Source organism: Cyanistes caeruleus, chromosome 15 (assembly GCF_971803275.1).
Source record: "Cyanistes caeruleus chromosome 15, bCyaCae1.hap1.1, whole genome shotgun sequence".
Lineage (NCBI taxonomy): Eukaryota > Metazoa > Chordata > Aves > Passeriformes > Paridae > Cyanistes > Cyanistes caeruleus.
In genome coordinates this window covers 1,120,571-1,139,472 of record NC_141715.1, presented here as the reverse complement: position 1 = coordinate 1,139,472, position 18,902 = coordinate 1,120,571, and the positions used below count along the sequence as shown (strand labels likewise).

The 18,902-nt window shown below is 50.3% G+C and overlaps 1 protein-coding gene across 1 annotated transcript; it reads right to left on the bottom strand.

The window, feature by feature from the left end:
- Positions 1 to 3,625: 3,625 nt before the first annotated feature.
- On the bottom strand, positions 3,626 to 16,147 carry SPRY4 (sprouty RTK signaling antagonist 4). The gene is made up of 2 exons (XM_023936340.2): positions 15,955 to 16,147; positions 3,626 to 6,600 (listed from the first exon to the last, which is right to left on the bottom strand). The coding sequence occupies exon 2, from the start codon at positions 6,552 to 6,554 to the stop codon at positions 5,661 to 5,663; it is 894 nt and encodes a 297-aa protein (XP_023792108.1). The 5' UTR covers positions 6,555 to 6,600; positions 15,955 to 16,147; the 3' UTR covers positions 3,626 to 5,660.
- Between the last annotated feature and the right edge of the window lie 2,755 nt (positions 16,148 to 18,902).

Sequence of the window (18,902 nt, the reverse complement as noted above, 5' to 3'; positions counted from 1 at the left end):
GGTGCCCTTATTTTTCTCCCCAAGAACAGGTTGTCGTGTCAACGAACTTTTCATACCCAGGATTGTTTCATGTGGGAACTTGGAAGTTATCTGCACTTAGAAGAAGTGACAGGCCTGGTTTCATAAGGCCTTTATTTTATAACACCTTTGGGAAAATCCCATTGTGTTTATTAAGCACGTATTTTAAAAAAATAGTTTTAAAAGGAATTAAAAATTAGGTGTTTATCTCATTTTGTGGAATCCCAGAATGGTTTGGGTTGAAAGGGATCGAGGGATGCAACCTGCTCCATCTGGTCACTCATTTCTGCAAGTTCACAATTTTTCCCCATTCTCTCAGAATGAATACATGGATTTAGGGCGTTTTTAGGGTGCTTTGATTCACAAGAAATTCCCTTTCAGGTCTGATATCCAAGAGCTGGGCTTGCTCTAGGGCCTGGGAAGTCTGTTGTATTCTTACCTCTTGCATCTCTCTACCATTCTATAGCCTGTGAAGTTGGAGCTGGTTTCCTTTGAGGGTCAATAACAGAAAATGATATAAAAAAGGATAAAAAAAAAGCTGATAATTTTGATAGATCTAAAAAATATTGCTTTAACATCTACTGCTCAAATCAGGCAGAGTGCTCTGGTTGGCTTCCAGCAGAGAGACATGAGCGTCGTGTTGGTATTTTTAAAGCTTTATGTGCAAGACATCAGTTGGTGTTGCCAAACTCTGATTTAAATTTATACATCCTGGCTCAGCCTGTTTGTTTAAAAAAGAAAAAAAAAAAAAGAAAATCCACCCCCAGCATAACAAATTCAGTATCTTTTCCTTATTGCAAATTTGTTGGCATCAGATGTCGTGATCTGCACAGTGTAGTTATTGTCTCTTTATCTGATCCATTGACTAATTCAACATTATTGTTTCAATAATATTATTTCAGGCCAGGTAACACACTCGGGTTACCTCTGTGATGACACAAAACATGGCACAGCTTCCAGTGAGTCACAGCTCCACAGAGTGTGCAAATAAATAACAGGAATGGTGAAAAATAACCCGGATCCTGTATTTTTAGCAGTGGGGTGCGATGCTGGTGACACATGAGGAGCTGGGGGCAGGAAGGGTGGTGGGTGCTGGTGGCTGGGAGCCCCAGGATGTGGCTCAGAGGTTGGGCAGGGACACAGGGAGTCGCTCCTTGACAGCTTTGCCCTTTTCCAGGGAGGTGGGAGAGTCCTGGGGGCACCTTGGGGTGCCAGGGCTGGAGGATGCTCTGCGCCCACCCACGGCCCTGGGGGGCTGATCTGGGTGGGCAGCACGGGGAAGGGGAGATGGGAGAGGCTCTGAAATTCTGGGAGAGGCTCTGAAATTCTGGGAGAGGCTCTGAAATGCTGAGGGAGGCTCTGAAATGCTGAGGGGGGCTCTGTGGGATGGGGCTGGCACAGCCCCTCCGTGCTGGGGCTGCTCTCGGCTCTCCTCAGTGTCGGTGCCCTCGCCGCTGTGAGGGATGTGAGGAGCAGCCTGGCTTCCAGGATTTAGAGGTGCAGGGAAGGAGAGGATTGCTCCTGTTCACAGAGCAGGGCACTCCTCACTGAGGCCTCTTCCCAATGCAGGGATTTGAGGGATAATGAATTGATGAGCCCCTGACGGGCAGAGCAGCCCCAGCATCGCCCTGAGTTCCTGGGCAGGGCTGGAGAACATGAAATAACCAATTCTGGGCTACTCTCTGCTTGCATTTTTAGAATAATTGCTATAAACATTCCCGGGATTTTTTTTTTAAAGAACCACAACAGCCATTTATATATTTAACAATATATATTTATATATATATATAATTTCTAGATCAGTACATTCATCAGTACTTGCTTTTCTTCACAAACAGAAGAACTCTTACAATAGTAGACTTTCTAAAATAAATACTATTAAAATAGAGCTTCAAAATAAATATTCTATACAAAGAAAAACCTTCTGTGGTAACTTTTCAGGGGGTACATGTGAGGGCAGGGTAAGAGGAGGTGGGGGAAATATTTCTCAGGGTGTCTGAGCATGGGAGGGGAAGGGAATACCCAGTGCTGGGAAGGGTGAGGGCTCATCAGGGTGGCAAAACCGGTGTCCAGGGAGCACCAAATCTGGGACCTGCTCCTGGCACTGGCTGGGCACGGGCACGGGGCAGTGGTGACGGTGTCTTTGTCTCTTGGGGCCGCTCTGCTCCCGCTGGGAATGCGGTGTGGCACTGCCAGCACCCTCAGCTCCCCCCTTCCTGCTGGCTGGGCCATGGTGTGAGGGCAGGGGCAAACCCTGGCATGAACTTGCTGCAGCAATTAGCAGGGCTGCAGCAATTAGCAGGGCTGCAGCAATTAGCAGGGCTGCAGCAATTAGCAGAGCCCTGCCATCCTCCTCCTGCAGAGCATGGCACCTGTCCCAGGGGTGGCTGCCCTGCCCTCCTGCCCCCATGGCCATCCCAGAGGTTGTGCTCGTTGGCCACTGTCCCTTCGTTAGCAGGGGCTGTGACCTGTGAGGGGCTGGGACACGGTGACAGGGTCACACAGTGGTGACAGGGTCACTCAGTGACAGGGTCACACAGTGACAAGGTCACAGTGACAGGGTCACTCGGTGACAGGGTCACATGGTGGTGACAGGGTCACACGGTGACAAGGTCACAGTGACAGGATCACACGGTGACAGGGTCACACAGTGACAAGGTCACAGTGACAGGGTCACTCGGTGACAGGGTCACATGGTGACAAGGTCACAGTGACAAGGTCACAGTGACAGGGTCACTCGGTGACAGGGTCACACAGTGACAGGGTCACAGTGACAGGGTCACACGGTGACAGGGTCACACAGTGACAGGGTCACACGGTGGTGACAGGGTCACACAGTGACAGGGTCACTCGGTGACAGGGTCACACGGTGGTGACAGGGTCACTCGGTGACAGGGTCACACAGTGACAAGGTCACAGTGACAGGGTCACACAGTGACAGGGTCACACGGTGGTGACAGGGTCACACGGTGACAGGGTCACACAGTGACAGGGTCACACAGTGACAAGGTCACAGTGACAGGGTCACTCAGTGACAGGGTCACTCAGTGACAGGACACCGTGCCCGTGTGCAGCTCTGGGCCGGCAGGAGCCCCAAGTACCTTCAAAGGGAATGTGGGATGGAATTGTTGGGATGGGGAAAAGCGGGAACACCGACGTTATCGATGGAGCTGCTCCCTCTGGCAGAGCCCTGGTCCTTCCCCAGCTCCAGCCAGGGCTCTGCAGCTCCCTGGCCTGCCCTGGGCTGGGAGCTGCCGAGGGAGCAGGGAGGGTCACTGCTACACTGACCACTGCTCTAACACATCCACAACGCCCGACAGGCTCCAGCACGGCATCATCGCCTTACAGGGCTTAGGTACTGAAACAAACCAACAGAGAAATAGTTTACAGCTATGTACAATGAGAGGAAACCCGGCTGGGATTGCTGGGAGCGTGTACATGAGTGTAGGTTGGCACAGGGACCACCATTCCAGCGGTGCCTTTGCTCACAGGGACCAGGCACCGAGCCGTGGGCTCTGCCACTGAGGGTTTTCAGCACAGATTCACCAGGGACAGAGGCTCAAAAAGGCAAAGCAGCCATGGGTGGAGGCCATTTGGACATGTGTGCTCCCAACAGAGGAGGGCAGCAAGGAAATCCTCTCCTGCTGCCTTTTCTAGCTTGCCTGTATCTTAGGAAAATGATTTCTCTTATTAAATACATCTTATACATTCAACCAACAGTTCCACCAGTTTGGGGTCGGTTTTCCTTTTATCTTTTCCCCTCAGATTTGTGCAGGATAATAAATACAGCTCTGGATCCCCACCTGCTTCCTGGTGCCCACACACGAGGCTACCCTAGAGGAGCTGGTATCTGGTAACAGACAGTACATCCTTTTTTCTGTGATTCAGCATGTACATGCTAGCAAATGTTATAAATAGAAAAGTTTGTTGGTTTTTTTTTTAACTCCCCCATTCAATAAATATCTACAATTCAACTGAGCTAAACCCCAAGTCATCCAGCTGAGCTGAGTACTGAAACTCAAAGACACCAGAGTCCCATCAGGATGTTCCTGCCAGCCCCGACCCGCGGCCGTGTCGCAGCCAGGCCAACGGCATTCCTGGAAATGCTACATGAGCTCTGCCTATTGCTTATCTAATTAGAGATGACATTTCACTGTCACTGCTGTGCATTTACTGAGGAAATCTCCTCTCATTAAAAACACCAAGAGACACTAGGTCAGTTTTCTGCATGCAACAAGTACCTACCTTGTCATTAGAGTGTTGCATGTTTGGACCAAGGTTCTTGTTTAGCACCTTGTAGTTGTCAAGAGAGAGGGGTTACAACATCCTGGGGAAAGCAGAACCAGCCCCAGGATGAGTGCAAGGACAGAGCCAATATTTGTGTGCTGAAAACCACGGGCCCACTCGTCAACTACGCTCTCCTCCTTCCCCTGGCTTTCCCTAGTGTGTGTTAACACTAAAATAAACACTAAAAGCATTCTTTACACTTAAAAAGACACTTTTGTACAGAAGAGGCAAAAGTCAAACAGCAGCAATAGGGGTGGGGGAATGTGCTGTACTTCAAGCAAATGCCATTCACCCCCAAGACAAAAACAAATCTTAATATTTAATGAGCAAAGAGGAGCTTGTTCCAGGAGGGGAGGAGGTACTGGATTGAGATCCCTAGAAAAATACATCTATGTGCATCGTACACTTGGGGCTGTGTGACTTCTTACCGGAGGTTTAGAGAAACAAACCCCACCCTTGAGTTGCGTCCCCTCTGCTCGTGGAGCGAACGAGGGCCTGGGGGAAACGGGATCGGCCTCCATCCTCCCGCAGCGGGGCTGTCCTGCTGATGGAAAATTCATATTCCACGGAGTGAAACCTGATGCCACGGATCAGCTTACAGGCAGGAGAACCCGCTGTTGACACAACTGCCCGAACACATCCTGCTGCAATTCCTCCTGGGAGGAGCGGCCCTGCTACCATCTTGCTTTAGAAAGGGGTTCCAAACCAGTGGGGCCGGGTGGGAAACGCCCAAAGGGCAAAAGAGCCTTCAGCAAATGAAATGTAGCTTCACTTCTGCTCCAAAAATCTCTGAGGGACGCAGAAAGCTTTTGGGAAACACGTACTCTGTGTGCAACCAGCCCTTGGAGTGGTGTCTAGGAGGGAAGGAGGGTGGAGAGAGTTCCCCCATCACCTTCAACAGGCTGCGGGGAGCGAGCTGGGGTTTGGAAGGAGACAGGAAACAAGTAGCCCGCCCTGAATCCGAATTCAAAGCAGCTTTTTGCAGCTGGGGATGGGGATTGGTTGTGAGGCGGTGCCTGCCAAGCGAGCAGTTAATGGTTCCTGTGGTGTGCAGGCCTGGTGAGCAGCCGTCCATCCAAGCCGGGAGTTTTCCAGCAGCTGTACTTCATGATGTACACGGCTTTGCAGCCTTCACTCTGCATTATTAACATTCCTCCTTTGGCCCCATCTACTCAAACTGCGACCAGTTCCAAAAACCCTGAATAACCCAAAGTGCTTCAGTTTGTGGAAATAGTTGCTTCTGCTTTCTCCGAAGGCAAGAGGCTAACGCTCTCCTCAGAACACAGGTTATTAAAAAGAGCCACCACCACCCTGCTCCGCGGAGCATCCTCCCAACTCCGTCCTCCCAGACCATTTTAAAAGGGCTTTTCTGCCCCTTTGCTCTCGGGCAATGCCTTGCAAATGACACTGTTTGTGTTTTTGCATCTGCATCCGGGCCGGCTCACTTGGTCGTAGCATCTCTGGGACAGCTTGACGCAGCCGGTGGCGGGCAGGTAGCAGAGCAGGCAGGGCAGCACCAGGGACAGGGCGCTCATGAAGGACCAGCGGGCGCAGCAGTTGGAGTGGGAGCAGGAGCAGGGGTGGTCGGCACAGGTGCCCTCGTCGTCCTCGTTGGTGCAGTGGTAGAAGACGCCCTTGACCAGGCACATGCAGGTGGAGTAGTTGACCAGGTTCTGCGCCGAGCACAGACACTCCTGGTTGCACACCCAGCACGACGGCAGAGTCCGGGGCAGGGCGCACTCCTTGCACTTGCATTTGCCACAGGCCTCGCACAGCAGGAAGTGCTTGTCCAGCTCCTGGGGCGCGGGGCCCTTCAGCTCCAGGGGTTTGCAGTTGATGGCCTTGGGCTGGATGCGAACGGCGCGGGGGGACGATTGCTCTGCCACGGGCACCGGGGCCATGTGGTCCAGCAGCCTTTGGTCTGAGGATGTGCTGCTGCTGCTGCTGATGGAGCTGGGGCGCCCGCTGAAGGAGATCCAGGGGTGGGTGACATCCTGCTCGCAGCGCTGCGGGTGCTGGCTGCCCAAGCCCAGCTCCTGGGGGGCGCGGGGGCGCTTCTGGGCTGGCGGCTGGGAGGCGCTGGGGTTGTCGGTGTAGTCGTTCTCGATGTGGGTGGTCTTCATCTGGTCGATGGGCAGGATGGTCAGCGGGTGCTGCAGCCGCCCGTACGGGATCCGACTGTCCAGCAAGGGCTGCACCATCACAGAGTTGGGGACGACGGTGATGTTGTGAGGAATCCGGGGCTCCATGGAGAAATCAGTCTGACTACCGGGGGAAAATCTGTGCTCAAGTGTCCTGGGGGAAGGGAAGGGGAAAGAAAAGGGATGAGGGGGAAAGAGAGAGAGTGTGTCATTATTGCAGGATCCTGCAGGCCAGAAGGGCTCCTTACTGGGGCTGGTTGTTACGCTGAAGGTCCTGTACGGTAAATTTGTGTCTGAGGGAGGCAGAGCACTCAGGTACAAAGTGCCTCACTCCTCCTTTGCTGTCCCCCTCCCTGACCTTGGCCATCTATAGCCCCTCCAGCCCCGGGAGGGCTGCGGTCACTGCAGGCTCCTGAAGAGCCCACTCATGGTTTCACGGAGGGAAAGCACATCCTGGGGCTACCGGTGTATATTCGCATGTGGTTTTGTCAGCAAACTTCCTGAAATGACTTCTCCAAACTTTGGAGGTTTCCCCCAGTTGACTCAGATCCCTAAAAAGCCTGACTCAGGACTGTGGCCTGCTACAAAGGTGCTTCAGAGTGTGGGGCTGAGCACCTGTCCTGGCTAACCAAGGACCTGCCTCCGGCAGGACAGCCTGATTTTGGTGAGGAGGTGTCTCCTCTCCATCAGGAGCCGCTGGTTCCAAAGGCTCCTTTATTCCTCCCACGGGAGGGGAAGCGCTCGCTCAGCCCCTTGTCTGGTGCCAGAGCAGGGTGGGAGCCCGGGGTGCAGCTCCCAGGAGAGCACCCACAGGGCTCAGACTGGCTCCATCCCCTCACACAGGTGACACTGTGTTACCTGTGTGACACACACACTGCTGCAGCCCACGGAGCGCACTGAGATCCCGCCGAAGCGCTGTTTACCAGCCGCTCTGGCTGAGCCGTCACTGCCGCAGTTTCTAATTTCATTGAAAGAGTGCAATTTATCCTGGAGTCAATCCAAAGATTCAGCAGTGGCGTAGGACAAGAAACCACAGGAAGTAACTAAACTTAAATCAAAGAACGGAAACGACTCGGTTCAAATTTAGAAAGTGCACATTGTTTTCTAGTAGATGTGCCATTTCCTCACGGGGTGACCTTTATTCATAAATAAAATAATGCTGGAGATCAGTTGAAAGAAGGCGTGAGTAAAGCTTCGGTCGCAGGAGGGGAAAAGCTGCTGGTATCAAGAAAAAGGAAGTCGTGAACAGCCTAAGGCATTGCCAGTTGTTTGTGTTCAACAAACAAATTAACCTTCTCCAACAGCGTGAAAGGTTTGGACTTGGCAGCGCTGGTTTAACAGCTGGGCTCGATGATCCTAAAGGCCTTTTCCAACCTAAATGCTTCGGTGATTCTATGACTTTAATATCACAGCAGTGGGAAAAAGGAAAAAACTGCATCCAACTTCAACCAAATAAAGTGTGAGAAGTGTTTGTGTAACGGTGTGGGCACCTCTGCAAGAGCCCACCTCCCCTGAAATGAACGCGACACCTCAGAAATGGGAGTGAGAACTGATTCTGCGTTCTTGGAAGAAGAAAGGGAAGTCCATCTTTACCCCCTGAGAAATGCCACCAGAGCCCACTCTTGCATTTGTAAATCGTTGCTTTGATGGATCACTTGGCATTTGGGGTTGGAAGAGTTCCAGTTCTCCCGGGATCAGCAGGAGGGAGCGTGGGCAGATCGGCACATGCCGGGTCCGGCACCGCATCCGGGCCCCCTTTGTCCCCTGCACCACACCAGCAGGAAGAAATGCTTTATTAGCAGTAATGATGATTATTGTCATGCAGCCCTTATGCTGCTTCTCTTCCCCAGTTAAAATTCTCTGCTGGATCTTAGCCATTCACTTGGATTTTTTTTTAAATTTTGTTTCATTATTCATAGTTCATTGACATCCTGACTGGAGGAACAAGAGAGTTTATAAAGCATCTCTTCCTAGTTACTGTACGTAAAAAACAAAGAGAAGCAATGATTCTGACAACTGTGGGGCGTGCAGAGGGAAAAGAACTTGATTTTCTTTTGTGCATCAGAATCCAATGTCATGATATAAAAAGTACTTGCTGCAAGTCAGAGTTTAGCAAAATCATCAGTTCTGTATCGGCTGCGTGTTACATTTGCAGGGAGACTTAGATTCCGCTGGGTTTTTTTGTTTTGTTTTTGTTTTTTTAAGGAGAGAGATGCAGCTGTTTTGGCTGCCAAGAGTAAGTGCAGCAGAGCTGATCTTAGATGGAAGGTAGCTGGAGGAAATGGTGGCAGGGCTGCAGGGTGTTAGAGCCTGTCTGCTCCTCCTCAGCCCAGCCTTGCTGGCCTCTCCAGGGCTCTCTGCTCTCTCCCACTCCTTACCAGCTCCCAGGAATCTGCTGCATTCACCACATTCCCACCGGATCCGTGGAGAAGCATTTATTGTAATTATTTAATTGATTTTAATTATTGACCCTGCGTGCCAGCACGTGTGCGGAGCGGAGCTGGTGCTGCCTGTCCCCAGCACCAGGGTGGCACATCCAGGGTGCTCTGCAGCGCTGGTGGCACCGGCTGGGAGCCCCTGGAGGTGGCACTCGGGCTTTAGATGGACCCTGCAGTGCCCCAGGGCTGGTGATGCCACCACACAGAAACGGTGTCACCACATTAATTTGGGGAAGGATTAGAGCCAGGCCGCTCCTAAAACACCCCCGTGCACAGACAGGGCCTCATGCAGGCAGATGTCAAAGATGGCTTATCTGAGATAATGCTAATCAAGATTTCAGTTAATTACCACTGAAAGGAGGGGGACCCTGGACTAAACACCACACGGCAGGAGAGTTGATGGTAGAAGTTTTCCATCCTCTTTTTTTTCACTGCAATACAGTTTCAAATTGCCTTTTTAATAAATAGACTATTTCTGCAGGACAAGGGGAAGGGAAGCCTGACATGGTGATCTCAAAGACCCTGCAGATATCAGCATCTGTGTGGATAAAACCTGTGAAGGGAAAACAACCAAATGAGACCCAGCTCTCCCAATTGCCAGAGCCCTGCTCTGGAGACCACCTCTAAACCACCACAGATGTGCATCCTGTCAGGGTTTGGTCCTTCATTCCCTGCCCTCTCTCTCCTGGGCAGAGGGGTTCCACACTCAGCTGCTCTCCCCTTTCATGCCACTCTTAATGTTTCTGATATTTCTGGAATTTTCCAAGGACCATGACTGCATTGCTGCTGCTGGCCTTGTCACCAGAGGTTCCAGCAGTGCAGGGGGATCGCTGGTGACAGATCCAGGTCAAACACCTCGAGTGCTGAGCTGGGAGGGAGCTGGGTGCTGCCAGGAGGCTCCTCTCCCCTGGGTGACAGCCTTGGCAATGTCTCACAGCTCCAGGGTTTGTCTGTGTGCTCTGAGCACCTTTCCCTCTGCTGCTGCTCCCAGGGCAGGGGAGGTTTCTGTGTGGGCACACAGTGCAAAGAGGAGCCCAGCCCAGCGCTGGGGCTGAGGATTTGTGCTGGGGGAAATCGTGAGCCACACTGCTCCTGTGCCTGCCTGGATGCCTGATGGGAAGACCCTGGGACTTCCCTGGGTGATGCTCCAAGACATCACAACCTGACCTGTTGTGGTTGATGTGTGCCCAGAGGCAGGGCAGCATTTCCTTCACCTCCCCCCAAAACCCACCCCACACCAGGGGTGTTGCTCACAAGGAGAGCAGTGCCTTCAGCAGCAACACTGGGATCATAAACTGAATTTATAAAGCTTATCCCAGCCAGATCCCACATCAAAATTAATGTTTGGGGTAACCTGGCAGAACTTTAGACCTTGAAAGAGGACAAGAGCTGAAGGGGGTAACCTTAGGGCTCTTTGTTGTCCACTGCACTAATCCTGACTGCAAATTGCATTTCAATAGAGGAAAAAAAAGCCATACAGCACACAAAATTAATTAATTTTTGTTCATAGGTAATTACAGATGTATTACAGCATTAACACAGGCACAAATTCACTGGTGGCGACTGTACAGATAATTTTCTTAAAGTAGACAACAGGAAAAAAAAATTCATGACTTTGTTCTTACATAGGGCATTTTTCATTCTTTACAGGCAAACAATGAAGTTCTTTTCAAGGCAGCAAACTCCCATGTAGAGAAAAATCTCTCTTCCCCCATGACTGTGGAGTCACTCACCACATACAATTTTCAAGTCAAAATATACTTCCTTCCAAGGGAGTAAAATTGGACTCAAAAGTCAAGTTCATACACGTGTTGCAGTGTTTGTTCCATCTCTTCATCAAGATATGGCCAATTTAAAATTACTGTTGTACTGGGTAATTCCAAGTCCTAAAGTTGTAGGAAACCAGCTGTTATTGTAAAGTGTTTTGGTATTATTTCAGATTCAGAAGTTTTGTAGGATTTTGAAATCAGATGAAATTAAAACAAAAGGCATTTTGTGTTTAATAGGATTTTGGATTTGCCTACATCACTTTAGAGAAAGCTATGTCCTTGTAGGCAGTTCCATGAGAAAGTCATGTAAACCCTCAGGAAAACTCATTAATCTTCAGAACATTAGTCTTCAGAACAAGTTTTGAAATAATAAGGTTCTAATATCTTTATTTTCAGAGTGGTGTTGGACAGCAAATCTTCCAGTTACTGAAAAACAAAATGGATCTTGACTTAAACATCCAGTGAGCACAGAAATATGTAATGCTCATAACTGAGTCACCCACTGGTTAATAATTTTAATAAGTTCTTTCTCACATGTTTAACATTAATTCTAGATGTTTGTGGTAATAAAAGAATAACAAGAATAATTAAGTCTAGAGGAGGGTCCCATGTGGAAGCAATCCTGGACAACCTGGGACTGCCACATCCCCACTGCAGTCAGCAGGAAAATGGGAAAAGCTGCCAGGAGCTCCTCCTCTGCTGCCAGCATCAGGTACAAGGTCCCACAGCTTTGCCCCAGCCTTTTTGGACAGGAGCTGCTGCCATGGAAATGTCTAAAGGGAATCTCAAATGTCACAGAAAACCAAAAAAGCCCAAAGGTGCAGCTGGGGCTGTGTTTGCTGAGAGAACCCTGGGGTGGGCAGGGGCAGCCCCCAAACCCTTCTGTCCTTTGTCAGCTGTGTGCACCAGATCAGGGGCCTCTTATCTCTCCCTAATTAACAACACCTTAATTGCACCTCATGAGCAGCCTGGCCCTTCTGTTGTGTCTGCCAGCCTCAGCAAACTGAGATTTCTGCTGGCACTGGATTGTCCTCCCCAGGTCCTGTGACACCACTGGTGGCTCCTTTCTGGAGCCTGGGCTGTGCCCTGGGACATCAGGGAGCTGCTGAACCTTTGCCAGGGGCTGCTGGCCACCTCTAGGACCATTACATTTATTAGAAATCTTCTAAATCCAAATTGTAATGGTGCTGGGGGCATGGAGAGCACTGGTGCACAAAAAGCCACCCTCCTGTAATAGAATGGATGAGGTTGGAAAAGACCTTTAGGATTGTCAAGTCCAGCTGTAAATAGAATAAAGCAAATTTGATACTTCAACATGAATTTTCAACCACAGGTTTCCAAGAATGTTCCAACTATTGAAGCATCACAAGCTTTTGTGAAGAAGGGATGGAGAAATTGCTGTGGATTGATGAAAGGCTGGGCCCTGCACTGGGACTGGGTGAGAGCTGAGCTGCTCATTTGGGGATGTGCTTTGGGTCACACCAGACACCTCTGAACCTGAACCTGCACAGGGATCACACCTTCTCTTGGTTACTGACATTAGACCTGCATTAGATTTAATTTTAGGAAGGAATTGTTCCCTGGGAAGGTGGGGAGGCCTCCAGGGTGCCCAGAGCAGCTGGGGCTGCCCCTGGATCCCTGGCAGTGCCCAAGGCCAGGCTGGACAGGGCTTGGAGCACCTGGGACAGTGGGAGGTGTCCCTGCCATGGCTGGGGTGGAATGAGATGGGCTTTAAGGTCCTTTCCAACTCAATCCATGCTGTGACTCCATTATCAAAGCAAAAGCTGAATTAGTCTGTGGAAGAGCTGTGACAGTCACTCATTAACACTGACACAGAGGCAGCAATAGATGCAGTGAATGCACTGCAGAAATCTGGTTTATTTTCTTTGCTGTATGGGACACACAGATTTCTGAAAATACAGTGCAAGAAGAAGAAAACAAGAAAAACATGGAATATTTAGTCCTAATACAGGAAATGATCATAATTGAAAGCAACACACTTGGAAGCAGTTTCATGCCAGGGGTGGGGAGATGCTCTGCAAGGCCTGTGCAAGGCAACAGAGCTCAGAATCGATGGCAGCCAGGGCCAGATCTGATCTGACAGAACAGCCTGGCTCCTCTGGTGCCCTGGTTAAACAGCTCCTCTGCAGGTGCTGGGCTGAGGGACAGGACAGGGATGGAGAGGGGACAGGACAGGGATGGAGAGGGGACAGAGCAGGGACACAGAGGGGACAGGACAGGGATGGAGAGGGGACAGGACAGGGATGCAGAGGGGACAGGACAGGGATGCAGAGGGGACAGGACAGGGATGCAGAGGGGACAGGACAGGGATGGACAGGGGACAGAGCAGGGATGGAGAGGGGACAGGACAGGGATGGAGAGGGGACAGGACAGGGACGCAGAGGGGACAGAGCAGGGACACAGAGGGGCAGAACAGGGGTCACTCCCATCCAAGTGATCAGTAAAGGATTTGCTCCCCAAGGCCCAGGAGAGGAGGAGCTGCAGACAAGGGAACAAATTCTGCCCCTGCCTTTGTCTGGGGTTAAGGACATCCTCTTGTCCAGGCCTGCCAGCAGTGACAAGGGACACACTGCTCCTGGTGCAAGCCAAAGGGTTCAATTAAAGCTTTTAATGAGGAAGACTACACTCAGAGGTAGTTAAAGGAGACCTTGCAGCAAGCACATGTTTTTAATGTGGGATTAAGAATAATTCATAAGGCTGGAGTTCATTAAGACTGAGTTCGGCTGTCTGGATTTTGAGTTGAGCTGTAAATGCTTCAAAAAAAGGGAAAAAACACAGATTTTTTTTCCTAAAGTGTGTATTAATATTAACAAAATATTGACATTCACTCTTTTTATTCCGCCTCCTTAGCAGCCTTATCTAGCTAAGGCCAGCTAGAATCTTCTCTACAAGTAACAAGGCAGGAAAAAAAATTAGAAAGCTTATTAGGGAAACCTGCCATTTTTAAAATGAGACACTAAATTCTTGCCAGAGCATGGAAATTCAGGAGCTGGGAAATGAGACCTGTAGACTTCCAAGAAGCTGTCTCTGTCCAGCTAAAGTCTGTTCCTATGGTGCGAGTGAATAAAGCACATTTTGGCCCACTGGCATTCAGATCTCTGGAGACTTGAATTTCTCAGTCAAAGCCTTTAACTGGACAAAAACATTTATTTTAAGGTCAGAAAACTAAGCTCAGATATGATCTGTTAAGCTAATGGCACTAAATGATAACCTCATTAGAAGGATTGCAGATTTTCTTGGGGAAATACATTGTATTGCATTGAAAAAGGATAAAAAAACAACACTTGTGCAACTGTTTGCCTATAAAAACACAGATTTTACTACTGGGCTGAAGCTGGGAAGTTGTACAGGATTGTGATGAATGAATTCTTTTCTCTCACATTTAATTTTTTGAAAACTGTCAGAAGTGGTTATTAATTATTGCTGTAGCGTTATAAGGGCTGGGAATTTGATTTCACCGAAGTCTGAGAACAGAATCTTTTTTTGGGGGGGTAGGAATTGCTTTTTGAGACCTTGCATTTCCCAGTACGATCTAGGAATTAGTCATGATTCCAGGAAAACAGCTTTTGTTTTGCTGTTTCAGGAGGAGAACAAGTAATTTCTCCCCTGCACATACCTCATGGAGAATTTCAAAGGGACTGCAGTATTCAGAAATGGTCCTTTTAATTTTATAATCCCAATATAGAGTCCCTTCCAACAAGGGAAAACACAGCAGCCCATGGAAAAGGGCACATTTATCAACGAGACATCCCCAGTGGGGTTCCAATAACTGAGAACAACCCCTCCTCCTGCTATCATTCATTTTTATATGGACAAGGGGGAAGCCAGTCATCGGGATCATTGTGATTCCGTGCACAAATTGGAGCTTTCTTCTTTAACCCAAAATAAAGGCAGAGAGGGGAAGCTTTAATATTGGGAAAGCTGCGTTTCTCTTCAGCTAATTAAACAGCAATTCCTTGCCATGCTGTCCCCTTGGCATGGCATGGAGGAAAGGCAGCAGCTGGAGAAGTTTTAAAGAATCTAGAACGTGCTTTTTCCACTCTGGATAATGCAGGGATGCTTTTCCTTTTCTCTTTCGTTCTCTCCTTCTCCCTTTAATGAAAAACTTGGGGCCATAAAAGCCTGAAATGAAGAAATCAGACCCTTGGTAACTGGAGGTAAAAGAGGGAAGCCTTTTCCCCTGTGATATTCCTTTGCACTGCCATTTCCAAGGTCTGCATTCCCAGTCCTGCTTTCCTCTAAGACCTTTGTGCCTTTTCTATGCCCCTTTCTGCTTTTTCCATTCCCCTCCTGATAATGAATTTTCAGAACATGTCGTCTCTAGGCTTGTCTTTCTCCTGTGACGCCAGGACTGGTACCACAAAATAAAATCCTGGCTTATCTTTGCTACGCAGTTGGTAGAAAGGAGCAGCCAGCACAGGTTTTTCCTCCATATAGAAAATATTTCATATATTGGATGAAGTTATTCCAGGTACACATTTTTATTACTCGTCTAGCTTTTGAAATACAGCATCCATCCAGATTTAAAACAAGTGTACAGCAAGACAGGGGAGAACAGTGATGGAAAAAGGCACTGAGGCCAAAAAAAATGAAAAAAAGACTAGCATGAAATAAAATGCTGAAGAGCAAAGGTCATGCAGGAAAGGTCTGACACACGAGTGGCTGATTTCTGAAGTGTCCTATTATGGAGACAGCTAAAAACTACTTGACACTCACAAGACAGGGCTTTGGAAAAGAGAGGAAATGCGGATAATCCATTCCAAAGCAAGAAAGATCCAATTCTGACTTGTCAGCCCAGGTGACCATGCATTTCTGCTCCTTTTCGGGGAAGGAAGAAGGGATGAAGGAGAAGACATCCCATCAGCAGAAAAAAGCCACTTATTCTGCTGTAAAAGCCTTCAAACGAACCCGACCCAAGTGTGCTGAAACCTGCCTGCCATATATGTACAGCAAATGCAGATGTTGATGGGAGAAGGCAGAAAAGGGGTAGAAATCAGAGACGCAGGGACACAAATGGAAATTCTGCAAGAAACAGGATATTTCTCCAGAATGCCGAGTCTCCTTTCGCCTGGGAAGCACCAGGCAGCTCTCCACTGTACAGAATTACAGCTAATCACTGTTAGAAAAGTCATAGCCAGAAATACGCTCGTGATCAGTGATCTGTAAGGAGCAGCCCAACACATCTAGAACGAGCGCAGGATTTTCCCTCGGGGAGCAGGCTTGGCTTTTTCTACTTAAAACATTTAACGATTGCTCGCAAAGCACCGATCTCGTACTTACTTTCAATAATTCAGCTAAGACCATCTCTCCATAGGCGAGTTAATCCCAAATGCGAGGCGGAGGAGGGGGCCGGACCTGGGAGAACGCTGGCAGGAGCGGCTGGAGCTGCGGGCAGGGACCTGCGAGCGCGGCGCTGTCAGCGGCGGCCGCGGCGCTGCGCCCGCCTGCCTGGGAAAATGGCTATTTTATGAATGGGAGGGCAGCGGCCGCTCGTGCGCATGCGCTGCCGCCCGACTCTATGAATGGGTGGGCACCGCGGCGGCACCGCGCATGCTCCGCTGCCTTTTATGAATGGGGGCTGGAGGGGAGCGCGGATGCGGCTCCCGGGGTGGGTTTTTTTTCCCGTTTTTTTTTTTTTTTTTTTTTTTATGAATGAAGGGCAGCGGCAGCTGCGCATGCACCGCGCCCCCCGCCCGGGGCTGGAGGTAACGATGGGGGGCACGGCCGAGCCCCCCGCCCTGCGGGCCCGATCCCGGGGAGCGCTCGGGAGGGTCCCCCGGGCATCCCCAGCCGCCCCCATCCGGGGGACAGCGCTTCTCACCGGGAGCCGGGAGGGGACGGGGGCACGCTCGGCTCCAGGTTCTGGCCATTCCCGGTTTCGGGGTGTGTGACCGTGAGCGAAACGATGGGAATGGTTCTCCTGTAGCGCTCGGTGCTGGAGGCTGCGGCTCGTTCCTCTCACCGCAGCATCGTCCGCGCCCGTGCCCTGTGCCTGGCGGCTCGGGGCAGTATCTGGGTGAAAATGCGAGCACAAACGCCCTGAGCGCTGTAGGTGCAGCCCGTGGGTTTTATTCCGTGGCTCTTTTCTGCTGGGGAGGAGGGGAGCTGGGATAGAGCTGCGCAGCTTCCCCTCAGCCAAGCGCCAGCAGCTGCTCCCGGTTCATGGACGTGAGGCCATTGATGTGCAGCTCCCAGCCCCGCGGCTCTGCCCTTGGGCAGCTTTTGGGGCGTCCTGGGGAGCCTCTCCCAGCGCTCCGCCGGCAGCTCCTCGGCCCGGCCTCCCCGAGCATCCCCAGCCGAGCTCCCCGAGCATCCCCAGCCGAGCTCCCCGAGCATCCCCAGCCGAGCTCCCCGAGCATCCCCAGCCGAGCTCCCCTGCTCTCCTGCTCCGTGCCGGGCTCTCCCTGCCCGCAGCTCCGAGGCTCCTCCGTGCCTGGCTCCGCTCGCCAAGGCAGAACCCCAGCGGCTGCAGGGGGGTCTCGGGCCCTGCGGCCCCAAAGGAGCCTCCCTTGTTCTCTCGAAAATGCATTAACGATGGATTTTAATATCTGTGAGGAGTCATCTGCAGAGCACAAACCGAGGCCCTGCTCATTTCCTGCCCTATTTATGGCACGTATATTTCAAAGCTTGCCCAACGCTTTAAAAACCCCCGTTGTTTATTTATTTAGTGCTAATACAAACAATGTACGTTACCGCAGATACAAAACAAGGGAGATTTCTTTCTCCGGGGAGGATTTCTGCCTCCAAGAGCTGTGCTCTGAGGCTGATCATTTTCTTACCTGTGCTCATCTCAGAGCAGAGACGTTTCCGAGTGGGAGCCGTGTTATGGGTCATGGGCAAATGCAATTTGACAAGGAAAGGACGGAAGATGGAGACTCCCTAAAGAACAGCTTTTCCAGAAGGTTGCATTAAATCCTGCTGGCCTTCAGATCTATCAGATGGGTGCTTTTGAAAATAAATAGAAGGTGAAAGTGTTGCTTTGTTACTGGTTGTGTTCTTTGTGGTGAAATACTGCTGGCAGAGAAATTAGATGTCACTGACTGGGGAAACTGGCAAGTAAAGAGATAATGGAAAATAATGTGATTTTAATAAAAGTTTGTATAGAAGGAAAAAAATGCAAAAAATATCATCGTGCTGTATTTAGTGCTGGAAACCAGCCCGAAGCTGAGAGACTCAAATTCCTGAGCACAACAAATCTCTGATCCCATCATTTTACAACACTGGCACAGGATAATTTCTGCACCTTGATTTGCGTGCTGCCAGTGTTCTGTAATGTTGCAGCAGTGGGAGAATCGAGCACCTCTGAATTCAAGGCTTTTATCTCTGAATGTGTTCCAGGGCCACGGGCACAATACCCGGGGGAAATCCTTTGTTGCAGTGCACTGAGCATCTCCCCACCAGCCCCCGGCTGCCTGCGTGGCTCTGCTGGCTGAGGCTGCAATACCACAGCAGCCCCAGGCACAGCCCTGCCAGCCCCTGCCCTCCTGCAACCCCCCAGCAATAAAACTGAAAAGAGGAAACAAAAATTATTATCCATGTGTGAAGGAGTGAGGAGGAAATGGGGTCTGGCTGTGTAGGGAGAGAAAAGGGGAATATTGCTGGTGTGGCTGTGGATTGATGAAACCTTTTCAAGCAGAGAATGATGAGACTGTAAATCTTGGAGCTAATTCACCTCTTCCTTAAGACGTATTGAAAACATTATTTGACTAATTCTCCCCTATGGACAAAGGTGTTTCTTGCCAGATCTTAGCCTGGCTGCTCAGGCATGCAAGGCTTTGGGTTTGGGATTGGTGTGGATTTGTGATTGTGTGTGGATTTGGGATTGGTGTGGGTTTGGGATTGGTGTGGATTTGGGATTGGTGTGGATTAGGGATTGTGTATGAATTTGGGATTGTGTGTAGTTTTGGGATCGTGTGTGGATTTGGGATTGGTGTGGGTTTGGGATTGGTGTGAATTTGGGATTGGTGTGGATTTGGGATTGTGTGTGGGTTTGGGATTGGTGTGGATCCCCCAAGCTGCTGTTCCCATCTGTACCAGTGGGCTCTGCTCTGGCTCTGGGTCAGGGTCCAGAAGCTGAGCCAGGGGTCCCTCAGCAAAAGCCCAGGGTGAGGTTGGTGGATGCTCTGCACTCGGGAGATTCCCGGCTCCTCTGGAGTCCCTCTGCAAACGGGGGGAGCTGGAGGTGCCTGCGCTGCCGTGCTGGGATGGCCAGGGGAGGGATGGTGTCT